Here is a 24,559-nt window from a genome sequence, read left to right on the forward strand (position 1 = left end):
CCGTGTTGTTGGTTGAGGAGGAGATGGAGAATCAGTGCTTTGCATAGTTTGGAACGAGTTTCCAAGCGATGACTGGACATCCATGGTTGAATCAAGGTTGAGGCACGGATGGCCGTGTTTCCTTCCTTATTTGGCAACAATAAATTCCTGGGTTTCACGGCCCTACCCAGCCTTTTACTCCCCTAGGAAAGTCAACCAAGTTGGAAGGCCCATCTGCTCAACTGAACGGGCTTGGCTGCCTGGTGAGAGGATCTTTTCTTCATTTGCGAGCCGGAACAACATTTGCATTCCCTGGAGGGGGAAAGCCCATCCTTCTAGCAAGCCCTGGCTCCCCTCCAAATACTTTCTTTAGTGAGTTTCCCTAGCCCAGTGCCTTCCTGGAGGGAGGAGGAGACTGCCCAGCCCAGAGGCTTCACGGTTGACTCCACTGGATCTGAAGTCTCCACCTTCCTCTGCTCAGCCCAGTCTCCTCTGAGGCCCGGGCAGAGGGGGGAGCCAGGTCCCCCGGGAGGCCGACAGAAAGCTGGCTCCTTCCCAACCTTGATATCAGTGCCACTCTGTGTCAATTCACCCCCTCGGTGTCCCCATTCCTGTCGTGTCCTCTCCATCCCCACACCTCCCATTACAGCTCAGGCCCGATGGATGGCTGAGATGGAATTCTTTTCTTCTGAGTGTGATGCCATGTACCTAAGCTCACAATTATTTAGTCCAACCACCACATTGCTGCAGCGAGATCTTCCTGAAATTCCTAACCTGCTTAAAAAAACCTCGGGGAAAAAGCCCTTGAACCCACCCAGCCAGGTCCCTCCCTACCTCTTCCAGTGATTCTCAGTCTCCTGCCTGACCCAGCATTACCGGTTGGGGCACAGACTTGGATTACTGTGATACCGAATGCCTTGCCTGCTCCCTCTGCCTGAAGTCAGTCCTGGAAGGAGGGGCCAGCACGTTTCTAGAAGCCCCGGCCCACCCTGGCCAAGGCGCCTCTGCCCCCCAAGCCTGTACTCTCCTTCTGGTTGGACATCCCGACCAGCGAGGGCTACTCTGGCTTCCCTGTGTGGATGCTCACTTCTGGCTCACCCTCATTTTTATATGCCTTCTCCCTCTACCACACAGGTGCCTTTGGCCTTACTTCTCTCAGATCCCTGGTGCCCAGCAGAGACCCCAACACTGGGCACTCAGCTACATGTGGGTGGAGCGGGACTGATGAAGTCAAGGAAGGAGAGGCCAACTTGGATCAGACAGTGTGGGAAGACCGCACCAAGGAGGTCCTTGGTCTGAGAACTCCGAGTTGCTTGGTGTTTCAAGGGTTTGAGGAGCTCATACATAACACTCCTTGCACAGATTGGAATCAGTTATGGAATAGCACTGTTGAGATAAACCACACCTTTATCACCAGTGGGGACATGGACAATGAGCTTGGGAATCACAGAGAGTTCATCATTTACCTACCCAGTCACAGGCTGCCTATGCAACAGTGGGTCTCCCCTACAGGGTATGAAGGCATGGGCAGTTATCCCATAGAAGTTGGGAGGGGGTAACCCAGACCCTTCCTCATCTGATTTCCTCTTTCCACTGATTTGGTGGCCTCCACTCAGACTTCACTCCAGTGGTCTGCCTGCTTCTCTTTTCTACCACTGAAATGTACAATGCCACCTTTTCCCCAAATTTCTACAGATAACACATGCGATTCTGCTGACCCAGGGTTCAAGCTGTTCCACTACATCCCAGCTCAACCCATGATGGAAAATCTCCTCTAAAACGGGAGTGGGCAAACCACAGCCTGCAGAGCAAATCAAGGCTGAGGCCAGTTCTGTATATAACCTGTGAGCTGAGGAGGCTTTTACATTTTGTTAAAGGGTGAATAAATCAAAAGAAACAGAATGTTTCATCACCACATATGAAAAGTTCATGTAATTCAAATTTCTAAACTTGTAGGGAATGCAGCCTTGCAGGTCACTTCCTTCTTGTCCAGGGTGGCTTTCTTGCTCAAGAGGACGGTTGAGTGTTGAAGGAGACCAGATGGCTGGCTAAGCCTGACTTCCTACATTTATCATCTGGCTCTCATCCAGCCCTGCTCTAAGGATTTCCGGTTCTTAATTTCCCAGTGGCTGACTATTGGAGATCTTCCTCCCCACCTCATCTCCAGGGCCTTCTTCCTTTCTCCCCTAGCCTCTTCACACCCCAGAGATGTCCCAGAACATCCTAGTCTTTCTCTCTTGTGGAGTGTATAATTTTTTTTTTTTTTACAACCTACAAGGAAGTCAGAGTATCTTTCATATAAAATAAGCAATTTCAACTGTAAAAAGTAGGTCCCTGGTAAGATGCTCGCTCACAGAGCATGTCAGTCCACTCAATTTCCTTTATGCAAACTCCTCAATACTTCTTGATGGTGTGCATTTAGTTTATTATTTGCCATCACCATTTTTAACATAACAGAAAGGGAATTTTTTCCCCCTTTGGATTTTATTTACCTAAAAAGCAACGGAACAAAAGGGCTGGCATGTCTGATGCAAGGAAGCAAAATTGTAAGTGAAATAATGTAAAAAGCAAATAAAGTTCCTGATCAACATAGATATCAGTGCAGTTCAGTCACTCAGTTGTGTCTGACTCTTTGCAACCCCATGAACTGCAGCACACCAGGCCTCCCTGTCCATCACCAACTCCCAGAGTCCACCCTAACCCATGTCCATTGGATCAGTGATATATTGACTCTGAAAAAAATGGAAGCTGACAGCAGATGTCATCTGAAAATGCTCAGCCTTGATGGGTACTACACAAAAGAATTACAATGGCAAGAAAAATCAAAAGGCACAGGACAAGAAGAACAAATATTTTGACATGAGAAACAATCCAGGCTTTGAGTTGGAGGAGCGCCTTGAAGGAACAGTTTCTCTCAGCCTCTTTCAGGTCTTGCTTTTGCTTTGCAACCTGCAGCCATACCTTGTCCAGGTAGCGCCTCTGACCTTCTCCATGGGCGCCACCCCCCATCTGCCAGAGAATCTGTGCATCAAAGAAGAGCTCATTGGTGAGGAAGGCGCCCTGGTGCTCCCACTCCAGCCCCTCGATCACGGCCATCAGCTGGGTCAGCTGCTCTCTCTGCTCATCCCCGGAGGCCCAGTTGTTGAAGGCACAGTATCTCCTCCCGACCTCCCGGACCAGGCTCCTCAGCCTGAGGTTGTCTGTGTTTGCCACGTACTCATCCAAGGATCCGCCCGCCAAGTCCTCCTTGTGAGTGAAGAGGATGACCATGTATCTCTCGGCTCCTACCCCAAAGACCTCCTTCACCCTGGTCACGGCCACTGCGTCCTGCTCGGTGAAGCGCCCCAGCTGGGTCACCAGCAGCAGCACGTGGGGCCCTGGCACCGACAGCAGGTAACAGGCTCTGATATTCTCATACACCTCTTGATCCTGGGCCCCGGCCTCGAAGATGGGGGGCGTGTCCACCACCAGGATGCTCCTCCCATTCCACATGCCTGTTGCCCTCTGACACTTCCTGGTCACCGACTGGGCCCCCAGCTTGGACTCAAACACCGGCTGGCAGAGGATGCTGTTCCCAGTGGCACTTCTCCCACTGCCTGTTTTCCCTACCAGGATGATCCTCAACGAGGAGGAAGGTTCAAAGCCCTGATGTTCTATTCCACCTGTTAAAAATAGAATTTTCTTGTTTTACCATGGTAGTGATTCTTTTTTTTTCTCTTTAATTTAAATTTTTTATTTACTCTTGGAGTAGATAACAAGCTGGCTTAAAACTCAACATTCAGAAAACTAACATCATGGCACCGGTCCCACCACTTCATGGCAAATCGATGGGGAAACAATGGAAACAGTCAGAAACTTTGTTTTCTTGGGCTCCAAAATCACTGCAGATGGTGACTTCAGCCATGAAATTAAAAGATGTTTGCTCTTTGGAAGAAAAGCTATGACAAACCTAGACAGTGTATTAAAAAGCAGAGACATCACTATGCCAACAAAGGTCTGTTTAGTAAAAACTATGATTTTTCCAGTAGTCCTGTACAGATGTGAGAGTTGGACCATAAAGAAGATTGAGCACCGAAGAACGGATGCTTTCAAACTGTGGAGAAGACTCTTGAGAATCCCTTGGACTGCAAGGAGATCAAACCAGTCAATCCTAAAGGAAATCAACTCTGCATATTCATTGGAGGGACTGATACTGAAGCTGAAACTCCAATACTTTGGCCACCGCTGTAAAGAAGAGCTGACTCAGTAGAAAAGACCCTGACGCTGGGAAAGACTGGAGGCAGGAGGAGAAGAGGACAACAAAGGATGAGATGGTTGGATGGCATCATGGACTCAGTAGATGTGAGTCTGAGTAAAGTCCGGGAGATGGTGAAGAACAGGGAAGCCCGGTGTGCTGCAGCCCATGGGGTCTCAGAGGAGGACATGACTGAGCGACTGAGCAACAAGATGATGAGCACTGTTGTTTCAGTTTCAGGTGTGCAGCAGAGTGAGTCAGTCATTCCTATGTGTGTATCTTTTCTTTTTCAAATTCTTTTCCTATTTAGATTATTTAGAATATTGAGCAGAGTTCTCTGTGCCATACAATAGGTCTCTTTCAGGAAAGTTAGTGATTCATAAGATTTTTCTGTCACTGACCTTTCATGGTATCTCATGAAAACTATGGACCTCTCTCTGCCAAACAGTGATATGAAAATTGTACAGATGTTTGCATACAACTTTGGGTGGCTCTTGACTGGTAGGAAGCCCACATTGGGAGCCCAAGCTTGGACCATAGCGAAGAGCCAGAACTGCTACACTATGAAGGATGCTCCAAGGACTTTTTCAGGACCAACAAAAATACAGGTTTTCAGAAAGAAAAGTGATCCTTTGCTTTTCCCATGATGTTACTTAGGCCAGTTTCATGCTAATCTCAGGTGAAATTACAAGGAGGTGAGGATAAATCATAAATGAGAAAATATTATCATCTGCTTTTCACCCACCAGTTCCCAGGCACACAGACTGCTCATCACTGTCATCTGAACCCTGGGAGTAAAGGAAGTCTCAGATGTTAGAGTCTCAGTGACCTCTCACTGAGGACCAGCTGAATGTCCCTGGGTTTCTGCTCTTAGGGTAGGGATTTGAATATTGGAAAGTGAGCCTACAGAAGGCTTGTGGTTAATGTCAGGGACAGAGTCTGACAGATGACCCTGGATGGGTGGCTGAAGAAGAGATGATAAGAACGTTAACAATACATATTTTGGAAAGATCATTGATGTGGCTGATAGAATTATAGGAAATTATAACAAAAGTGGTGTTGGCGAGGGTCACTCTGTACCAACAGCTAAGTCTTCTAGGGATGAAGAGAGTGAGAATGCAAGGATTTCTGGAGTTCTTATAAGCCCAAATGAATTAAATTCATTCTAGGCTCCTAAAATCTGTTATTTTACTCTGTGTTGGTTCTGCCTTTCCTTAAGTATTCTGGATTTTTTTTCAAACACGATTACTAAATCTCTATGGGGGAACTTTGTGTTTCCCAGGTGGTACTAGTGATAAAGAAGCGGCCTGCCAATATAGAAGATGCAAGAGACCCAGGTTTGATTCCTGGGCCAGGAAGATCCCCTGGAGGAGGGCATGGGAACTCACTCCAGTATTCTTGCCTGGAAAATCCCACGGACAGAGGAGCCTGACGAGCTACAGTTTCAGAGGGTCGCCAAGAGTCAGACACAATTGAAGTGACTTAGCACGCACACATGGGGAACCTGCCCTCTTTTCAGCTGAGCACAGGTAGGGAAAAACATTTTCACAATTTGGTTCCAAATCTCCTGACTTCTGACTTGAAGTTTTATTTTCACATTTCCCATACATCACCACGCAGGGCAGAGCTTCACACTTGGGTGTGTGGGCTGTGCTGATAGTAGGGAAGATAAACAACAAGGTGAAAGTGAAAGTCACTCAGTTGTGTCTGACTCTTTGCTACCCCATGGACTATACTGGGGTTGCGCTTGTGGCTCAGCTGGTAAAGAACCCGCCTGCAATGCAGGAGACCTGGGTTTGATCCCTGGGTTGGGAAGATCCCCTAGAGAAGGGAAAGGACTATACAGTCCATGGAATTCTCCAGACCAGACTAATGGAGTGGCTAGCTATTCCTTTCTCCAGGGGATCTTCCCAACCCAGGGACTGAACCAAGCTCATCCTCATTGCAGGTGGATTCTTTACCAGCTGAGCCACCAGGGAAGCCCAAAGAACACAATAGATACCTTTTTCTTCTGTAGTTTAAAATAATTGGGTTTCTCTTCTGTCTCAATATTTGAGGTCAGGGAGTGGAGGAGGGAAGATAGGGATTTTCCCCTGGTGACCAGAGAGCTTGAGAATTTGGAGGGTTTCTTACCTTCAGCCATGGTTCCATATCTGCTCCTCTGAGGCCCTTCCATTAGCTTCTGGAATAAAAAGAAGAAAGGATTTAAAGCAAGTGTCCTCATAGGAGGTGGTCCAACCAGTCTGTTCTGAAGGAAATCAGCCCTGGGTGTTCTTTGGAAGGAACGATGCTAAAGCTGAAACTTCAGTACTTTGGCCACCTCATGTGAAGAGTTGACTCACTGGAAAAGACTCTGACACTGGGAGGGATTGGGGGCAGGAGGAGAAGGAGACAACAGAGGATGAGATGGCTGGATGGCATCACCGACTCGATGGACGTGAGTTTGAGTGAACTCCGGGAGATGGTGATGGACAGAGAGGCCTGGCATGCTATGATTCATGGGGTTGCAAAGAGTTGGACATGACTGAGCCACTGAACTGAACTAAACTGAACTGAAGGCCCGAGAACACCTCCAATTTAGACAGCCAAAAATAATTATCTTTACATGAGTCATTTCCATTGCTAACTTTCTAACTTATATTTTGCTTCCAAATGTCCATATATAACTTTAAGCAAGCCAGGTGATGCTAGGTTATGTTAACATAGTGAACTCTTGCTATTCTTCCTCCTACAGGAAAGCAAGAAATGTTTGAATATGCATCAGTTGTTTATCTCCCTTCAAGCTGAAAAGGCATGAAATAAAGAAAGCCTTCTTCTAGGAATGAGAAGCTGGACTTTTTATTATTTTATTATTATTATTATTAGAATCAAGGTAGGCAAACTTGCTAGACGAGACAATAAAAGTTGCCTTACTGTAAATGAATAGTGGTTTGTTTGAAGTACTGGGCATTTCCAGCCCCAGAAACTCTTTGTATCAGATGGATATCCCAGTGGCAAAGGGGAAAGTACAATATACCTTCCAGTGGGAGTGTGCAATTGGGGTCCAGGGCTCCTTTGAGGATGGACATGAGAGGGAGAAGGGGAAGAGGGCCGAACGTGGTCTTCAACCTCCCTTCCTCTGAGCAGCTCGGGGAAGAGAAACTGGTGCCATGACTGAGGGACAGAAGCAAGATTAAGGACAAATTCAGGATAAAGTCATTGCCTGCTCAGTTTTAAATCAAATGTCTTTAAATCAATAGCCACTTTAAAAAATCCCAGTCGATGTCACCAGAAATTGGCAAAACCGTGGAGATAAAGGTTTCATTCAGCTGAGGCATGCTATTATGTCATTCTTCTTGGTGCTAGAAAAGATAATTGTGCATTAGAAAAGGCAAGCCTGCAATGTGCAACTATAATTAGGATGAACTCTAAGCCTGTATTTTATTTAGTCAATTTTAAAGATTATGCAGTCATGAAACAAACATTTTAAGGAGAGAAATACACAGAAGAATGAAATGAATGCCCACCATTTACAATGAACAAATCTCAGTATTTTGGCATTGTTATTGCTGCTATTCTGTTGGACTGAAAACATTAAAAGAACATTACACATATAGCTCCATTTCTTTATTTTTTGACTCCTCCACTTCCCAGTCTCATTCTCACTCTTCCTTTCAGAGGTAATCAGTATTCTGAGATGTTTATGTCTCTTTCTCAATTGTATATTTACACTTGTACATACACATCGGTCTATAGTTAAGATATAGTACTTTTTGGTATTTTAATCTTTTATGGAAGTGACATTATTTATGTAATATTTTATCCAATTCTTTCTTAACAAACATGTGGAGTTCCAAATACATCCTTGCTGCTACCAAGAGTGCCACAGAAGAGTCCTGCACACATCTTGTACACGTGACAATCTCTGGGATGGACAGCTTCCACCTGACTAGACGTTGCCAAGTCTGACTCCAGGAGACTTGTGCTATCAGGCTGGCAGCAGCCATGTGCAAGCATCCCTCAGATCTTCACTTACACGTGGTAATACTAGACTTTTAATTTTTTGGTTACCTTTTTGGGCATACATTAGAATGTCTTATGTCTTAATTGGTTTAAACTTGCATTTTATTGATTAACATTGAATTCAGAACAGTTTTCATAACTGATTTGCTTATTTAGGTTGATTCTGGTATTCCTACATTTTTTACATTTTTCTATTCACTCAGTTTGGATGCATAGAAATGGTCCCCATTAGGGAAACCATCCCTTGTCACACTGTCAGAATATATTAAGATAACTTCCTTCCTTTCCCTTTTCTCCCACACCTGTTTCCCTTCCTTCACCCCCAGAAGAGCATTTTCCTCACCACCTTTTTGCACATGCTGTCCTTGCCTCTGGTAAATTATACTCAGTTCAGTTCAGTTCAGTCACTCAGTCGTGTCCAACTCTTTGTGACCCCATGAATCGCAGCATGCCAGGCCTCCCTGTCCATCACCAGCTCCCGGAGTTCACTCAGACTCATGTCCATTGAGTCAGTGATGCCATCCAGCCATCTCATGCTCTGTTGTCCCCTTCTCCTCCTGCCCCCAATCCCTCCCACCATCAGAGTCTTTTCCAAAGAGTCAACTCTTCACATGAGGTGGCCAAAGTACTGGAGTTTCAGCTTCAACATCAGTCCTTCCAATGAACACCCAGGACTAATCTCCTTTAGGATGGACTGGTTGGATCTCCTTGCAGTCCAAGGGACTCTCAAGAGTCTTCTCCAACACCAAAATTCAAAAGCATCAGTTCTTTGGCACTCAGCTTTCTTCACAGTCCAACTCTCACATCCATACATTACTACTGGAAAAACCATAGCCTTGACTAGACGGACCTTTGTTGGCAAAATAATGTCTCTGCTTTTGAATATGCTATCTAGGTTGGTCCTAACTTTCTTTCCAAGGAGTAAGCATCTTTTAATTTCATGGCTGCAGTCACCATCTGCAGTGATTTTGGAGCTCCCCGCCCCCCTCCCCGCCCCCCCGCCAAAAAAAAGTCTGACACTGCTTCCACTGTTTCCCCATCTATTTGCCAAGAAGTGATTGGACCGGAAGCCATGATCTCCGTTTTCTGAATGTTGAGCTTTAAGCCAACTTTTTCACTCTCCTCTTTCGCTTTCATCAAGAGGCTTTTTAGTTCCTCTTCACTTTCTGCCATAAGGGTGGTGTCATCTGCATATCTGAGGTTCTTGATATTTCTCCCCGCAATCTTGACTCCAGCGTGAGCTTCATCCAGCCCAGCGTTTCTCATGATGTACTCTGCATAGAAGTTAAATAAGCAGGGTGACAATATACAGCCTTGACGTACTCCTTTTCCTATTTGGAGCCAGTCTGTTGTTTCATGTCCAGTTCTAACTTTTGCTTCCTGACCTGCATACAGGTTTCTCAAGAGGCAAGTCACATGGCTGGCTTTTGCTAAAACTGAACAAATTCTCTGACACCGTTTCTACCTCAGATGAGATTTTCTATATAATGGAATCAGTATATCAATGTGGTAAAAATGATGAAGATAGTGGTGACAATGTTGATGAACTTTACCATCATAATAATCCTCTGTACATTTATTTTAAATTTTAAAGTTTCTTTTATGTCCATTATTTTAATTGTTCTTCAAAATTCCCTATGATGTGACCAAGGTAGGTATTGACTTTTCTATTAAAATATTGGGAAACTGAACCTTAACTGATCTGCCCATGCTCACACAACTGCCATGGGGCTAAGAGCAAAACATGACACATTTTGCCTGGATATTCTCTTAGATTTATCATGGCAGAAAAGCAATTATAAGGTCAACCAGCCTCTTGGAACATCACATACCATGTTGCTATCCCTGGTCAAGACAAAACTGAAGCCAACAGAGCTTCCAGCCAACAAAGCCCTAAAGCCAACAAAGAGAAGTGTATTGCAAATTTTTGGGCGCATTTTAAAAAAAATTGAAACATAAAATTGCAGGGGATAGAAGTTGCTCAGAATGGAAGGATTTCAGTTTTAAACGATCTGGTGTTTTTCTGTGGCTTGATGATCAGTGTGACCCAGATGGAGCTCTGTGGCTGCCACAAATTGCCATCAAATTTCCGGTTGGTGAGCAGAGGTGCAGCACCGTCCTCTTGAACCATCTTCTGAGTGGGTCAGGCTGCTGGGGAGACACATCCCACTGAAGAATGGATTTTTTTGGGGGGGCGGGTGGATATTAATAAATACCAAAGTGTCCAGAGACTAGTCAGAAAGGATATTAATGGAGATGCTGAAATGACAGGATATTAAAAGGACTGAATCAAGCCTAGGAAGACATCTGGAAGCACTGTAAACCTGAAGCAACTTGACACGTTTCAATTATAGAACAGACAAAAGTGGGAGAATGAATAATGGAGGCAGATTTCTTCTCCACAAAGAAAATCTTAATCCTCCCCAAACGGGATCAGGAATCATGATAGAGACGATGTGCAAGCAGAGATTACAAGGGTATCTGACAGGAACAGCAGGAGGAGGTAACTTAGGGAGGAAGCTGAAGCAAATGAACATCATATACCTTCTGATCTTTAAATTGGACGAACCTGATGTTATCTTGACAATACATTATTTTATCAAACCATGAGAAAGCGGGCTCTCTTATTTTGCTGTTTCTGGGAAGGTAAAAATATTTTTCATTTTCCTCATTCATGAGGCTCTCCTTCCTGGTGTGCCCCAGTCCCTCTGTTTCCTGGCATCGCTGGTTTCACAGTTTAGCATCATAATTTCATAACACAGCTCTCACAGGGGGTTGACAGCAGACCAAGGATGGTTCCTGTACTCGCTGGTGTCTCTCTGCCATAGAATCGAGTTCTACATCGTGTTGCAGGAAACGTGTGGTGTCTCTGGGGGAGAATGGGGTAGCTTTCAGAAGATCAAGGTCTTGGAACAATGTCCACTGAGAGGTTTCATTGGGAACACGTAATTCAGCGAGGGTACTCTTCTTGTGGAGCCCTACGAATGGATTCCTGACCCCTGCCATCTCTGGGAGGTGGTGCTTGTCAGGGATGGGCCGGGGGTGGTATCGGAGAAGTTAAGAAGGTAAAACTTAAGATGTTCGCTCTACCTACTAAGGGCATCTTGTGAATTTGAGTTTTTCTCATCTATCAAATGAACTATTTGTGAAGCTCTATGAAAGCTTCACAAGCTACGAACTATTTGTGAAGACTGTTAGTGAAGCTCTATGAAACCCTGTGAAGTTTAGGAAAATCAAAGGAGCTAAGAAGTAGGCCAAGACACGGAAAAGATCGCAGCCCTGTGGAAAGCGATGGGCTGTGAACGTAGAGTGAGCGGTTCCCAAACCCGCTTCAGTCGCACTGGGAATCCGCTGTTGTCATAACGCTCTCCATCGGTTTCACTGACGGAGGAGCCCAGAGGCATGGAACCGGTGTGAGGTCGCACCAGAAGTCAGTAGCCCTGATTCAACTGCTGGCTCCAGACGCACTCCCCAGCCCCAGCTCCCCTCCTGCTTTGCTCCTCGCCGCCCACCCCCCGGCCTCCCCAGAACCCCGGGACACCCACCAGGGTCCCCTTACCAGGCGCGGTACTGCGGGCTGGGTGCAGGCGGGTCGGCGAGAGCGCGCGGCAGAAGGTTGCGGGGCACGATTGTAGGATAAGAAGGAAAGTGGGGCTGAAGGAGGGCGCCCCCTGTCCCCTCTGGGCGGGGTGAAACTGCTGCCCGCCGAAACCGAGAGCACTGGGTTCAGAGTGTGGGCCAGCCCCCGCCCCCCAGCCTCTACCCCCCCAACCCCCACTGCACCCAGGGATGCTTCCTGTTGGAGACCGCGAGCGGCTCGCCCCCTCTCATTTCCTCTTTAAGACGTGAGAGAAGAAAAGAAGTGATGTTTGTATTGTGAGAGAGCAAAATATGCCCCCTCAACTCCCCGTCCCTCACCCCCTCGTTGCTAAAGCCCACTGGTTGCCTCCGTGGGAGTGTTGGGTTTTTGAGGAGAACTTCTTTACCCTCAGTGCAAAGCTGGAACAAGGTGCAGAACAGGATCGAATGGAACCCTCTTCCTTTCCAGAAACTCCGCAGAACTGGGAGGCAGAGAGCCACTGTCCTTGTCTTTTGTTTTTGGGGGTTGGAGTGTCTCTTCTTAGGGGTGTGTGTGTGTGTGTGTGTGTGTGTTTGTGTGTGTGTGATTTTTGAGGAGTGGTAGGCAGTTCTTTTCGACTGTGTGGATCACAACAAACTCCGGAAAATTCTTCAAGAGATGAGAATACCAGACCATCTTATTTGTCTCCTGAAAGCTGATGTTTTTGAATTGTGCTGGTATGTGGGTCAAGAAGCAACAGTTAAAACTGGACATGAAACAACTGACTTGTTCAAAATTTAGAAAGGAGTACATCAAGGCTGTATATTGTCACCCTGCTTATTTAATTTATACGCAGAATGTGCTGTGCTTTGCTTAGTTGCTCTGTCCTATCTGACTTTTTGCAACCCCATGGTCTGAAGCCCACCAGGCTCCTCTGTCCATGGGGATTTCCAGGCAGGAATACTGGAGTGGGTTGCCATGCCCTCCTCCAGGAGATCTTCCCAATCCAGGGACTGAGCCCAGCTCTCCCTCATTGCAGGTGGATTCTTTACCATCTGAGCCACCAGGGAAGCCCAAGGATACTGGCGTAGGTAACCTATCCCTTCTCCAGGGGAACTTCCTCAGCCAGGAATTGCACTGGCGTCTCCTGTTTTGCCACGGTAAAGAGTCTGCCTGCAATGTGGGAGACCCGTATTCGATCCCTGGGTTGGGAAGATCCCCTGGAGAAGGAAATGGCAGCCCACTCCAGGATTCTTGCCTGGAAAATCCCATGGATAGAGGAGCCTGCTGGACTACAGTCAACAGCATCGCAAAAAGTTGGACATGACTGAGTAACTTCACTTTTACTTTCTCCTGCATTGCTGGCAGATTCTTTACTAGCTGAGCTACCTGGGAAGCCCTATAAGCAGAATGCATCATGTGAAATGCTGGGTTGGATGAATCACAAGCTGGAATCAAGATTGCCAAGAGGAATATCAACAGCTTTAGAAATGCAGATGATGACACTCTAATGGCACAAAGCTAAGAGGAACTAAAGAACCTCTTGATGAGGGTGAAAGAGGAGAGTGAAAAAGTTGGCTTAAAACTCAGCATTCAAAAAACTAAGATCATGGTATCCAGTCCCATCACTTCATGGCAAATAGAAGGGGAAAAAGTAGAAACAGTGACAGATATTATTTTCTTGGGCTCCAAAATCACTGCAGCCACAAAATTAAAGGATGTTTGCTCCTTGGAAGAAGAGCTATGACAAACCCAGACAGCATATTAAAAAACAGAGACATCACTTTGTCATTAAAGGTTCATATAGTCAAAGCCATGGTTTTTCCAGTAGTCATATATGGATGTGAGAGTTGGACCATAAAGAAGCTGAGCACTGAAGAACTGATGCTTTTAAATTGTGGTGCTGCAGAAGACTCTTGAGAGTCTCCTGGTCACCAAGGAGATCAAACCAGTCAACCCTAAAGGAAATCAGCCCGGAGTATTCATTGGAAGGCCTGATGCTAAAGCTGAAGCTCCTATATTTTGGCCATTTGATGTTAAGAGCTGCTGCTGCTAAGTCGCTTCAGTCGTGTCCGACTCTGTGCGACCCCATAAATGGCAGCCCACCAGGCTCCACCATCCCTGGGATTCTCCAGGCAAGAACACTGGAGTGGGTTGCCATTTCCTTCTCCAGTTCATGAAAGTGAAAAGTGAAAGTGAAGTCTCTCAGTCATGTCCAACTCTTCTCGACTCCATGGACTGCAGCCTACCAGGCTCCTCCACCCATGGGATTTTCCAGGCAAGAGTACTGGAGTGGGTTGCCATTGCCTTCTCCAGTTAAGAGCTGAGTCATTGGAAAAGACCCTGATGCTGGGAAAGATTGAAGGCGGGAGGAGAAGGGGACAACAAAGGATGAGATGGTTGGATGGGCATCACCGACTCAATGGACATGAATCTGAGCAAGCTCGGGGAGTTGGTGATGGACAGGGAGGCTGGCATGCTGCAGTCCTTGGGGTGACAAAGAATTGGACACGACTGAGTGACTGAACTGAATTGAACTGAAACTTAATGGGGGTAAAGAGTGAAAGAAATACAAAATAAGAATTGGGCCAAGAATGAGGTTGAATATAAGATATTCCCTCATAGCTTAGTTGGTAAAGAATCCGCCTGCAATGCAGGAGACCCCTGGTTTGATTCTTGGGTTGGGAAGATCCGCTGCAGAAGGGATAGGCTACCCACTTGAGTGGGTACCACATGGACTATACTGGGGTTTCTCTTGTGGCTCTGCTAGTAAAGAATCCGCCTGCAATGCAGGAGACCTGGGTTCGATCTGTTAGGTAGTTGGAATAGAAAAAAGGAATCCAGAATGGTGGTGGCTAAGAGACTAGGAAGGGAAAAGCCTGATAAAAAAGAACAAAGGAAGGTCTGAGGACTGGAGTGAGGACCTCAGGTAGAACAAACAGCACCCCTGGCTAGCCCAGTTTACATAGCAGGCCCAGGGGAGGGAAAAAACATGAGGAGCCAAAGGGCCCTGGTGGGGGGGGGCGGCGGGGGTTGTCTTTCCCTTCCTCTCCCTCTCTTTCTCTCCCTCCCTCTTTCTCTCTCTCCCCTTTCTCTCTGTCTCTCTCTTGCTCTTTCTTCCTCCTTCCCTCTCTCCCTCGCTTCCTCTTCACATTCTTTTGGGTCAGCATGCCCCCTCAGGCCTGGAGGATGTATTTTCCTCAATAAAACTGAGCTGTAACACGGAGCTGTGACATTGATCTGTCCAAGAGCTATAACACGGTCTCTCTGAGAGCTGAGAGACGGTCTGTCAAAGGGCTTTAATGCCTGTTGCTTCAAATTTTTGTTGTGACGAGACAGAATGGAGGAAATTACACACTCCGTTGGTAGATCCCTGGGTCAGGAAGATCCCCTGGAAAAAGGAAAAGCTGCCCACTCTAGTATTCTGGCCTGGAGGATTCCATGGACTGTATAGTCCATGGGATCGCAAAGAGTAGGACATGACTGAGTGACTTTCACTTTCATAAGATATAAAATAAAACAAAATACTACATTACTTTGGAAGACAACTACTTTAAAAGAAAAAGTAAAAGACAAATTTAGAAAAAAATTATTAAAATATGTATTGCTGAAATAAGCAAGCACAAATCCAGTTCTATAAGAAAAGGCATATATTACCACTATCAGATGAAGGCTCCAGGGCAGGAAAAAAAAGTCTTGGGTCATAGTCTAGCTCTGGCTTCCTCTTCTAGGGCATCCAGTCCACATGGTATTCTCTGGAAGGAGTAGTGGCATCTGTCCAGCCAGGCTGATGAATACTCAATATTTTGCATAATTATTGAATATTGTACAACACTGAATATGGTACAAGACTAGGTAAGACGGTATGCATTATTTGAAATCTGCTTGAAAACCTCATCATGGCCAAAAACAACTCTCACAAGTAAGCTAAAGATGAACCTCTCTGTGTAAAATGAAGCTGATTCAGCAGTAGGGCATGGAAATATGAAAGAAGCTTATCAACACATGAACAAGGAATTTTTACGCATGAAGAGATAAAAGGTGAGAGAAGACCTATGTAAATGATATGAATATACATTCACTTAGAGCATTTTTGAGAAGTTATAGTGTTTTGATCCTGTGTCTGGTTAAGGAAGCTCTTTTTATATGACAGTAAGGAATGATAATTTCAGGTTCTGATTTGCCACTTTTTGCCTTTAGAAAATCACTTGATTTTCGGTAGATTACTTTCCTCTGCAAATAAATGATTCTTAATGATAATTATCCTTCATACTTCATGAGGTAGTTTTCATCATAAAATATTAAGCATTAAATTCTTATAGTATTCTCTCTACAATTATGTTTTCTATTTTATGTTCAACCCTGCATTATTTTGCTTTATTATCTATTTTGTATTACATGTGCATTATTAAATTATATATATTGAAACTGTTTTTTGGCTGTGCTGTGTAGCATGTGAGATCTTAGTTCCCAGACCAGGGACTGAACCCATGCTCCCTGCAGTGGAAACATGGAGTCTTAACCTCTGAGGTGCCAAGGAAGTTCTTAAATTATTACACTTAAAAAACTAAAAATTATGTCTTCCATTTACTTATGAGTCTGTGCTATGCTGTGCTTGGTTGCTCAGTCTTGTCTGACACTGCAACCCCATGGACTGTAGCCTGCCAGGCTCTTCTGTCTATGAGGATTCTCCAGGCAAGAATACTAGAGTGGGTTTCTGAGCCCTGCTCCAGGGGATCTTCCCAACCCAAGGGTCGAACCCAGGTCTCCTGCATTGCAGGTGGATTCTTTACTGTCTGAGCCACCAGGGAAGTCCCACGTATGAGTCTATATAGCTCTAAATCTAAGAATTAGAAATTAGCAATATTTTAGAGAATAAGTACAACTTTGATTGTACTTTGTAAATATATTTGATGACTAATCATACGGACCTTTCATTACCACTAGCACATGACTCTTTGGAATAGAATAATGTGGAATAGTTATTATTACAAATACTAAATGTGGAGAATTCATGAGTGTGAAAGTTACATATTTCTGAGTATGAAATTTATTTATGAAGATTATTATTATGATATTTCCTCTACACTTTTCATTTCTGTATCATATTCTTATGGAATTTAACCTACAAAGTGCTTTCTTTTGCATTACTTCATCATACATATTAAGATTAATTTTAATATAACATCTCAAGAAAAGATGAAGCCCCTTGGCCACAAAGTCTCTGAGCAAGTTCATAGGGATGGGTTTTAGAACATAAGCCCTCCGCACATCTCCTGCTCTTTCTCCTGTACCCCACAGCAGTCCCACTAATGCCCAAATAGGGCATTTTACCCACAATGTCAAGGCTTCTTCTGATCCTATACATTTCTAGACGCTACAGTTTGCATGAGAATTTGGCAGTCCTAATACTGACTCGATAGACGTGAATCTGAGTGAACTCCGGGAGTTGGTGATGGACAGGGAGGCCTGGCATGCTGCGATTCATGGGGTCACAAAGAGTCGGACACGACTTAGCGACTGACCTGAACTGAACTGAACACTCATATTTGGGGCTTCCCTGGTAGCTTAGACGGTAAAAAAATCTGCCTGCAATGCAGGATACTTGAATTCAATCCCTCGATCCGGAAGATCCCCTAGACAAGGGAATACAACCCACTCCAGTATTCTTGCCAGGAGAATTCCATGGACAGAGGAGGCTGGCAGGCTGCAGTCCATCAGGTCACAAAGAATCACATACAACTGAGCAACTAACACTCATATTTGTCTTAAAAATTGTATTTACATTTACAAACAAGACAAATAACAAGCAATGATAGAAATGATAGAAATGATACATTCAGATGTGAGAAGACGAAAAACTGAAAGAACAGCAGGTTAAATTCAGCCCTGTGGTAATCAGTCTTGGCCCACAGCACGTGCTCATGCACACGTGGCCCTGGACGGGCAAGCTGCAGGCCTGGCAATCCCCGCCACAACTGGGCACCACCCCGCCCTTCTTCTGGGCGCCTCAGGTTGTAGAAGGATTTTCTCTCTGGCCAACAATCCCTGCATGGGCCCAGCAGGCAGCTAAAGAAGGAACTGATAATAAATTTTTTTTCCAGCTAAACTTCACTGAGTCTAAGTCACTACCCTCAAGCTCCCCAACTGCAGGTAGCCTTAAGGCCAGAGTCCATCCCTAGAGTCTCCCTAGAACTTTACTCTGAGGCATTGAAGCGCATGAGCATAGACTCCTGCTCCACGGAACTGGGATGGCCCTAGGGTGCCTGCACACAACCTCACTCCTCCCACCCTCTATCATCCCTCTGGCCTGGTCCATGCCCCTCACACATCACCCTCCCCCTTAGCACACTTGAGCCCTGATAGTCTTAAGGTATCTGCATCCTGCCACATCCACACCTCCTAACTAGGGCATGGCTGATAGAAGGGCTTCCCTTTGAAGTGTTGTTTCAGAAATAAGGAAATGATAACGATTGTTTACACAAAGTAAGGATGGGGTTCAAGGACTTAGGTGGGTTGACCCACCCCCTGTAAAAACTCACAGAGGTGCAGCCACACCTAACTTCGAGTTCTCTGTGGCTCTCTGCTGATGCACCTGCGGTTTCCTGTCTTCTCTGAGACAGGAACTTTATTATTATTTGCATAAAAATCCAGATAGATAACTACATTGAAGACATTGCATGTTAGTTTCCCCAAATCTTACTTCATTTGGGACAGACATGAACCATAATACATGCTAGAAAATTTGAAATTGTGTTATTTTCAGTATAGTCACATTTAACTTCTTGGTTCTAAGTCATTGCACTGGTAAATAAACTGATGTATGTGTGTGTGCTCAGTCCTGTCCAATTCTTTGCAACCCCATGGACTGTAGCCCACCAGGCTCCTCTGTCCATGGGATTTTCCAGGCAACAATACTGGAGTGGGTTGCCATTCCCTGCTCCAGGGTATCTTCCTGACCCAGGGATTGAATACGCAGCTCGTGGGTCTCCTGCATTGCTAGGTGGATTCTTTTTGTGGCTCAGCTGGTAAAGAAGCTGCCTGCTATGTGGGAGACCTGGGTTTGATCTCTGGGTTGAGAAGATCCCCTGGAGAAGGGAAAGGCTGCCCACTCCAATATTCTGGCCTGGAGAATTCCATGGACTGTATAGTCTCTGGGGTTGCAAAGAACTGGACAGGACTGAGTGACTTTCACTAGCAATGTCACCTGGAATTAAACATTTACATGTTTGACTGTGACTTCTCTTTCCTTGATGATAATAAAAATCTGCAAGAACACTGAAGGGAGATAGCTACCTATAAGAACTAGAAAATAGCAAGAAGAGTCTGTGTAGGCTATGGTCTGAATGTTTGTGTCCGCCCCCTCGCCCCCTCAACATTCACAGGTTGAAAACCTAGTCTGGAGAGGAGGGTATTAGGAGGTAGGGTCATTGGGAGGGTCTTAGGTCAGGAGGGTAGATTCCTCATGATTGGACTTAGTGTCTTGTTCTAATTAAGTGTGAGGGCACAGTCAGAAGTTGGCATTCTGCAATCTCAGAGAGGACTCTCCCCCAAACCCAACCATGATCATGGACTTCCAGCCTCCAGAACTGTGAGGACTAAATGTCTGTTGTTTTTAAGCTACCCAGACTCTGTGTGTGTGTGTTTAAAATAGCAGTCCAAAGAGAGGAAGGCCGGGTCTAAACAAACCAGCAAACAGACACACACGCTCAAAATAAAGAGTGGGATTCCTTTACTAGGAATCCATTTTCTACCAAAAACTGCCAGTCATTTTAAGATTTCTCACAGATGACCAATACCTCAAAATAACTAAACACAGTTTTAGGGATGTTTTAAAGTGGTACAACTTTATTTTAAAACTATGTGCTGGAGTAAGCATGAAATTTCCAAAAACTCTGATTCCTTTGAAATCCCCCTTCAGATCCAAGTGTCCAGGTCCTTTTTTGCCAGGTGACCTGCAAGACTGAGGTCACACCGTCACCGCCTCGGGTCGCCGCCTGCAGAGCAGGTACAGCAGGAACAGGGCGCCCAGCAGGGCCGCCAGGCCCAGCTTATACCGGGTCCCCGGCCCTGCCTTGGGCCATCGCCACTGCCCAGCCAGAGGCCAGCGCTCCGGCCACGACGGCGCGTGGGCAGCCAGTCGCTCCGCCACCCTGCGCAGCCTCTCCTCGGGGCTCAGCCCGCCCAGGGTCTGCGCCAGGCGGTACACGTCGTTGGTGTAGGGGGCGCCGCCCTGGTCCCTCACCAGCTCCTCCACCAGCCCCATCAGCTCCCCGACCTGCGCCTCCCGCTCCCCGTCGGCCGCTCGGTTGTCGAAGGCGCAGCAGCGGCCCCCGCACTCGGCCACCAGCTCCCGGAGCGCGCGGTTGTCGGTGTCGCGCACGTACTGCTGCAGCGAGCCCCCCTCCAGGTCCTCCCTGCGGGTGAAGACCACGATGGTGCGCGCCGCGATGCCCGCCCCGAAGAGCGCCTTCACCCCTTGCCAGGCCCGCAGGTCCTGGGCGGTGAAGCGGCCGAGCTGGGTCACCAGGAGCACGGCGTGGGGCCCCGGGGCCGACAGCAGGTAGCAGCGGCCTCTCTCCTCGAAGCCCGGGTCTGCCTGGGCGACCTCGGGGCTGAAGAGGTCGGGGGTGTCGAGGACTTCCACGTCCCCCGAGGCCCAGCGGCAGCTCCCCGTGGCGCAGGCGCTGGTCACCGCCGTGGCCGCGAGCCTGGAGAGGAAGTGCTTCCGCTGGAGGATGCTGTTGCCCGTGGCGCTCTTCCCGGTCCCCGACCTCCCGGCCAGGAGGAGGCGCAGCCTGCGCTCCTGCAGGGCGGACCTGGGCTCCTGGAAACCTGTGGGCACCGGCGGCCTGTAAGCTTCGGAACCTGAGAGCAACATGTCCTGGTCCCCGGGTCTCCTGGACGCCTCGCGAGCAAAGAACAGAGCGCTTCCACGGTTGTGTTTGGGGCCAGACCTTTACTGAGTGACCTGGTGTGAGATTTGGGCACTCCAAGGGGTCTCTACCCCTCTGTTTCTCCCGTCTTTGGCGTCACACGTGCACCTGTAGGTGCTCCAGCAGCTGCTGAACGTCTCTCTAGAGGATGCGCCTTTGTAATACAGGCCATTACTTCGTCTGAAATGATCTGTCATCCAGGCTGTGCAGAGCTGGTCCCCAATGACAATTTCTGTCTTATTTTCCCTGGTACTGTCCCACTGGAGAAAGGGGTGGGGCAGTGGGCCCAGCCGGGAGGGCTATCTGGAGTTCCAAAGCTGGGGTTTGAATCATAGACCTGTCCTCTACCATCCTTGTAACCCTGGGGAGCTGCTTAATCTAAGTGGTAAACCTCATCTGCACAAACGGAATCAATATTGTAGCACTGTCCTCATCGGCTGTTGGGAGGATAAGACCAGGCCTTCCCTCCCTCCTCCTCCTCTCTTCTCTCAAAACTGCTGTCTAATAACCTCCATCTGTGTTCCCTAACGCTTTCTACCTGGTGAATCATGTTCTCTCTAATATACTATCTGATGCCTTCTGCGTCGCCTTCGGTTTATTCATTTTACTTTGGGACCAGAGCTTCAGGTTAGTCAAAGAACTTAATATCTCACAGCAGGGCGGGGATACAAATCCAGGTGAAGTGCCAGCCCCAGGCCTCTTGCTGCTTCACCCCAGCATTGAGTCACCTCTCGACTTCTCTCTGTTCAGTCTTGAATTAGCCCATTCCCCTACTACGTAGAGCTCACTCCTGGGGACAAACACTCATTGTGAGACGTGTTCTTACCGTAGGCATTTTCTTCATCTCTTGGCATCTTCCGTCCTCCCATGATTACCTGAAAGAATCCCAGACACAATTTGTTCATTCACTCATTCATCAAATAGGTGTAACTGTCTACAATGTCAGGTCAAGTCCAAAATGCTGGTGACCCCACTGTGAGAAGGTCATAGTTCCTGCCCTCCTCTGAGCATCGGAGTTTAGGGAAGGAGTAGCCTGGTCTGGGTTGGGATGATGCTGCAAGAACACCTGGTGAGCTTGGCTTTGTATTCTCAGGGCCTCCAATTGCAAAGAGCAAAGGGGAGATGATAACACTTAATCCCACCCATGCCAATGAGTGAACTTCAGATGTTAATTTCTCCAGGTGATTCTATGTCAGGTGGTGCTAATGGTGAAAAATCCGCCTGCCAATGCAGGAGAAGCAAGAGATGCAGGTTCGATCCCTAGGTCAAGAGGATCCCCTGGAGAAGGAAATGGCAACCTACTCCAGTATTCCTGCCTGAAAAATTCCTGGACAGAGCAGGCTGGCAGTTTGCAGTCCAAAGGGTCAGAAAAAGTTGGACATGACTAAGAGACTGAGCACCTTTGTCAGTGATGTAGGCTGTCGGAAACAAGATTTCCCAGGAGTTTCAGCAGCAAGGGTGGTGATGGAGGGTGGGCTTCAGAAAACCCCGAGAATAAGAGTTTGCTCACGGACTGAAGATCTACCTTAGGGTCTCTGGCCTATGAAACAAGCAAGAAGAAAATTGGAAAACAGACATATTTCCCAAACTCATCCAGAGAGTTTCTGCTCTTAGATAACCACATAGTTTGGCTTCTCCTTATGTATCTAAATATGGGGAGACTGGGATGCTCCCCTCTGGCTCTTTATGTTCTGGCCCTCGAGTCTGAGGCTTCTCAAAGTACAATGATTACACCCACTCAAACATCATTTAATACAATTAAACATTTTGTGGTCGTTTGCCTGATCACGCAAGCTTCTGAACATGAGCCCACAGTCTCTGCTCAGTCTACTTCTCCAGCCTCATTTCCAATGAGTCCCACCTCACCTGCCCCCTCTTCACCCCTGCCCCCAGTCAGCCACTCCAGACACAGATTTCAGCGCCCTTTCCCAACCCACCTCGGGCTTTGCCTCCCAGGACCCTTCATCTCACCCCACATTTCTGCCTGAGTCCTGTCTGTACTTCAACATCCATTTCAAATTCTACCTCCTCACGTCGCCCACCTGTTTTCTGCAGGTAACTGTATTCAACCCCATTTGGCACCAACAAGGAAGGAAAAACAAAGGGAGAGGCTGGGTGAATAACTCCTCTCTGGCCAAAGGACTCAGAGGGCAAGTTTGTCCAGAACTCAAGCTGAAGCTGTTTTTGTTTCTGCAGTCGCTCTCCTGCTGCCCCACGCAAAGCATTCAGTAAAGTTTACCCCAGGACAAATCACAAGGTATGATTAATTATTTTGTGTCTAGGCATCAACAAACTCCTGTAATTGACATCAGAGCAGAAATGAAGAAAGAGCCACAAGATTCAAATCCTAGAAGAAGAGTAGCTAAAGCAAGAGGTCCTCGCCAAAGATGGAAATGAGAAAGTGTGCTACAGGGAATCCACAGAACTCTCGAGTAGGTCACTGGGATTTCCAGATAGTTTGAAATGTGGGTTAAAATCATTTAAAATAAATTTTAAGAAGGCGATAAGCTCTTCCTGAAATCTGGGGTGATAAATAACTCTTTTTTTTATTGTAAAGCATGTTGAATTCCTGTATTCTGAATACTCTGAAAATTCAAAGTTCACGTAACTCAGTGCCTCTCAAATGTATTGTTTTTCAGAACTACTTGAATGTTCTCTAAAAATGTCGATTCTGGGGGGACCATGCTCAGAAATTCTGATTTATGAATCCAGTGTATCTGATATCATCAGTCCACACATCAGAGTTTGGAAATGAGCCGTTTATTCAGACCCCTTCATTGTACAGATGAGGAAACTGAGGTGTTCCTACAGCAAGGGTGGGAGAGACTTGAATTAGGGAGCCAGCGTGTCAGGGGTCATGAGAATGAGGGGTTGAAGACCCGGTTCCTAACCTCTTTAGCCTCTTGAGGGTCCCTTACTGTGGACAGAGGGGTGAAGGGGAATCTGGGGCAGGGTTGAATTCTGATGGTTTCCTGACTCAGCACACTGTAACTTGCTCTGAAGTTAGATTGCTTTGGGGCCACAAGAGAGATATTTTGCCTGTGCTGAATGTTCAATTTGAGCAACATTGAATGCCTTTTAAAATGCATTTTACTCCTAGACATGGTTCCAGTACAGACTTTTCTTACTGTATGGGGGAAGTGTGGAAGGAGACAGACATGTGTGCCCTCCAGACTGGGGACCATGCTCAGAAACCTTTTTTGAACTTCCTCTATTGAAACTTGGAACATCTTTACAAATCCGGACACCCCATCTTACTGGGTCTGGCTGTTACTCACCCGAAAGGTGCCTGGTGGAGACCGGGTGCTCAGACAGTAAATGCTCTCAGACCCATGTTCCTCCTGCTCCCTGCGGGGTTCGCCTTTCCTGGTGACAGGCTCTCACCGGTGATCCAAGAAGGCCCTGATCTCTGCTTCCCCTTCAGTTTTGAGGGTGGCAGGCTGTTTCCTTCCACTCTGCATAGAGGAAGTCTTTGAGACTCACAGCTCCTGTGAGCCCAGAGGGAGGGTTAGGTGGTGGTGATGATTTAAAGAGGCAGGAACATTCATTGTAGGCTCAAAGCATTTATCTTACAAAACCTCTCTCCTGTTGTGACTAATCTGTGTTCTCTAGCAGGGCCCTCCCCCCACCCCCATACCAAATATCTTCTTGTAGGACCCCAAGGCCTGAGTCTCTTTTTAGAACTGCTTAGTGATCTAATCTTCAGTTACTTTTTACCATGTAAGCATTTCCCCCATATAAAAAAAGCCCAGGGTGATTCCTGCTCCAGAACAAAAACATGATAGCTTTTCTCAGCAGCTGTCCGTTGACTGGACATCCCTATGGCCGGTGCCCCTCTAGGGCCCAGTC

The 24,559-nt window shown here is 46.7% G+C and overlaps 2 protein-coding genes across 9 annotated transcripts; both read right to left on the reverse strand.

Annotated features, from left to right (window-relative positions):
- Positions 1 to 2,740: 2,740 nt before the first annotated feature.
- LOC102183503 (GTPase IMAP family member 5) lies at positions 2,741 to 11,971 on the reverse strand. Of its 4 annotated transcripts, none has more exons than XM_018045434.1 (4): positions 11,775 to 11,926; positions 7,230 to 7,366; positions 6,347 to 6,395; positions 2,741 to 3,641 (listed from the first exon to the last, which is right to left on the reverse strand). In XM_018045434.1, exons 3-4 carry the CDS (start codon positions 6,387 to 6,389, stop codon positions 2,755 to 2,757), a joined length of 930 nt encoding a protein of 309 aa, XP_017900923.1. In that variant the 5' UTR covers positions 6,390 to 6,395; positions 7,230 to 7,366; positions 11,775 to 11,926; the 3' UTR covers positions 2,741 to 2,754. The 4 variants fall into 4 exon arrangements, 3 of the variants coding, with proteins under 3 accessions (XP_017900923.1, XP_017900922.1, XP_017900924.1); XR_001917760.1 differs by having other exon boundaries at positions 2,897 to 3,000; XM_018045433.1 differs by lacking the exon at positions 7,230 to 7,366 and having other exon boundaries at positions 11,775 to 11,971.
- Positions 11,972 to 19,593: 7,622 nt separating this feature from the next.
- LOC108635164 (GTPase IMAP family member 1-like) lies at positions 19,594 to 24,296 on the reverse strand. Of its 5 annotated transcripts, XM_018045432.1 has the most exons (4): positions 23,989 to 24,296; positions 22,111 to 22,250; positions 21,537 to 21,585; positions 19,594 to 20,609 (listed from the first exon to the last, which is right to left on the reverse strand). In XM_018045432.1, the coding sequence occupies exons 3-4, from the start codon at positions 21,577 to 21,579 to the stop codon at positions 19,744 to 19,746; spliced, it is 909 nt and encodes a 302-aa protein (XP_017900921.1). In that variant the 5' UTR covers positions 21,580 to 21,585; positions 22,111 to 22,250; positions 23,989 to 24,296; the 3' UTR covers positions 19,594 to 19,743. The 5 variants fall into 5 exon arrangements, with proteins under 5 accessions (XP_017900921.1, XP_017900920.1, XP_017900918.1 ...); XM_018045431.1 differs by lacking the exon at positions 22,111 to 22,250; XM_018045429.1 differs by having other exon boundaries at positions 19,594 to 21,585; positions 23,989 to 24,295.
- Positions 24,297 to 24,559: the final 263 nt, after the last annotated feature.

This window comes from Capra hircus, unplaced genomic scaffold, assembly GCF_001704415.2.
Source record: "Capra hircus breed San Clemente unplaced genomic scaffold, ASM170441v1, whole genome shotgun sequence".
NCBI classification, from domain to species: Eukaryota; Metazoa; Chordata; class Mammalia; order Artiodactyla; family Bovidae; genus Capra; species Capra hircus.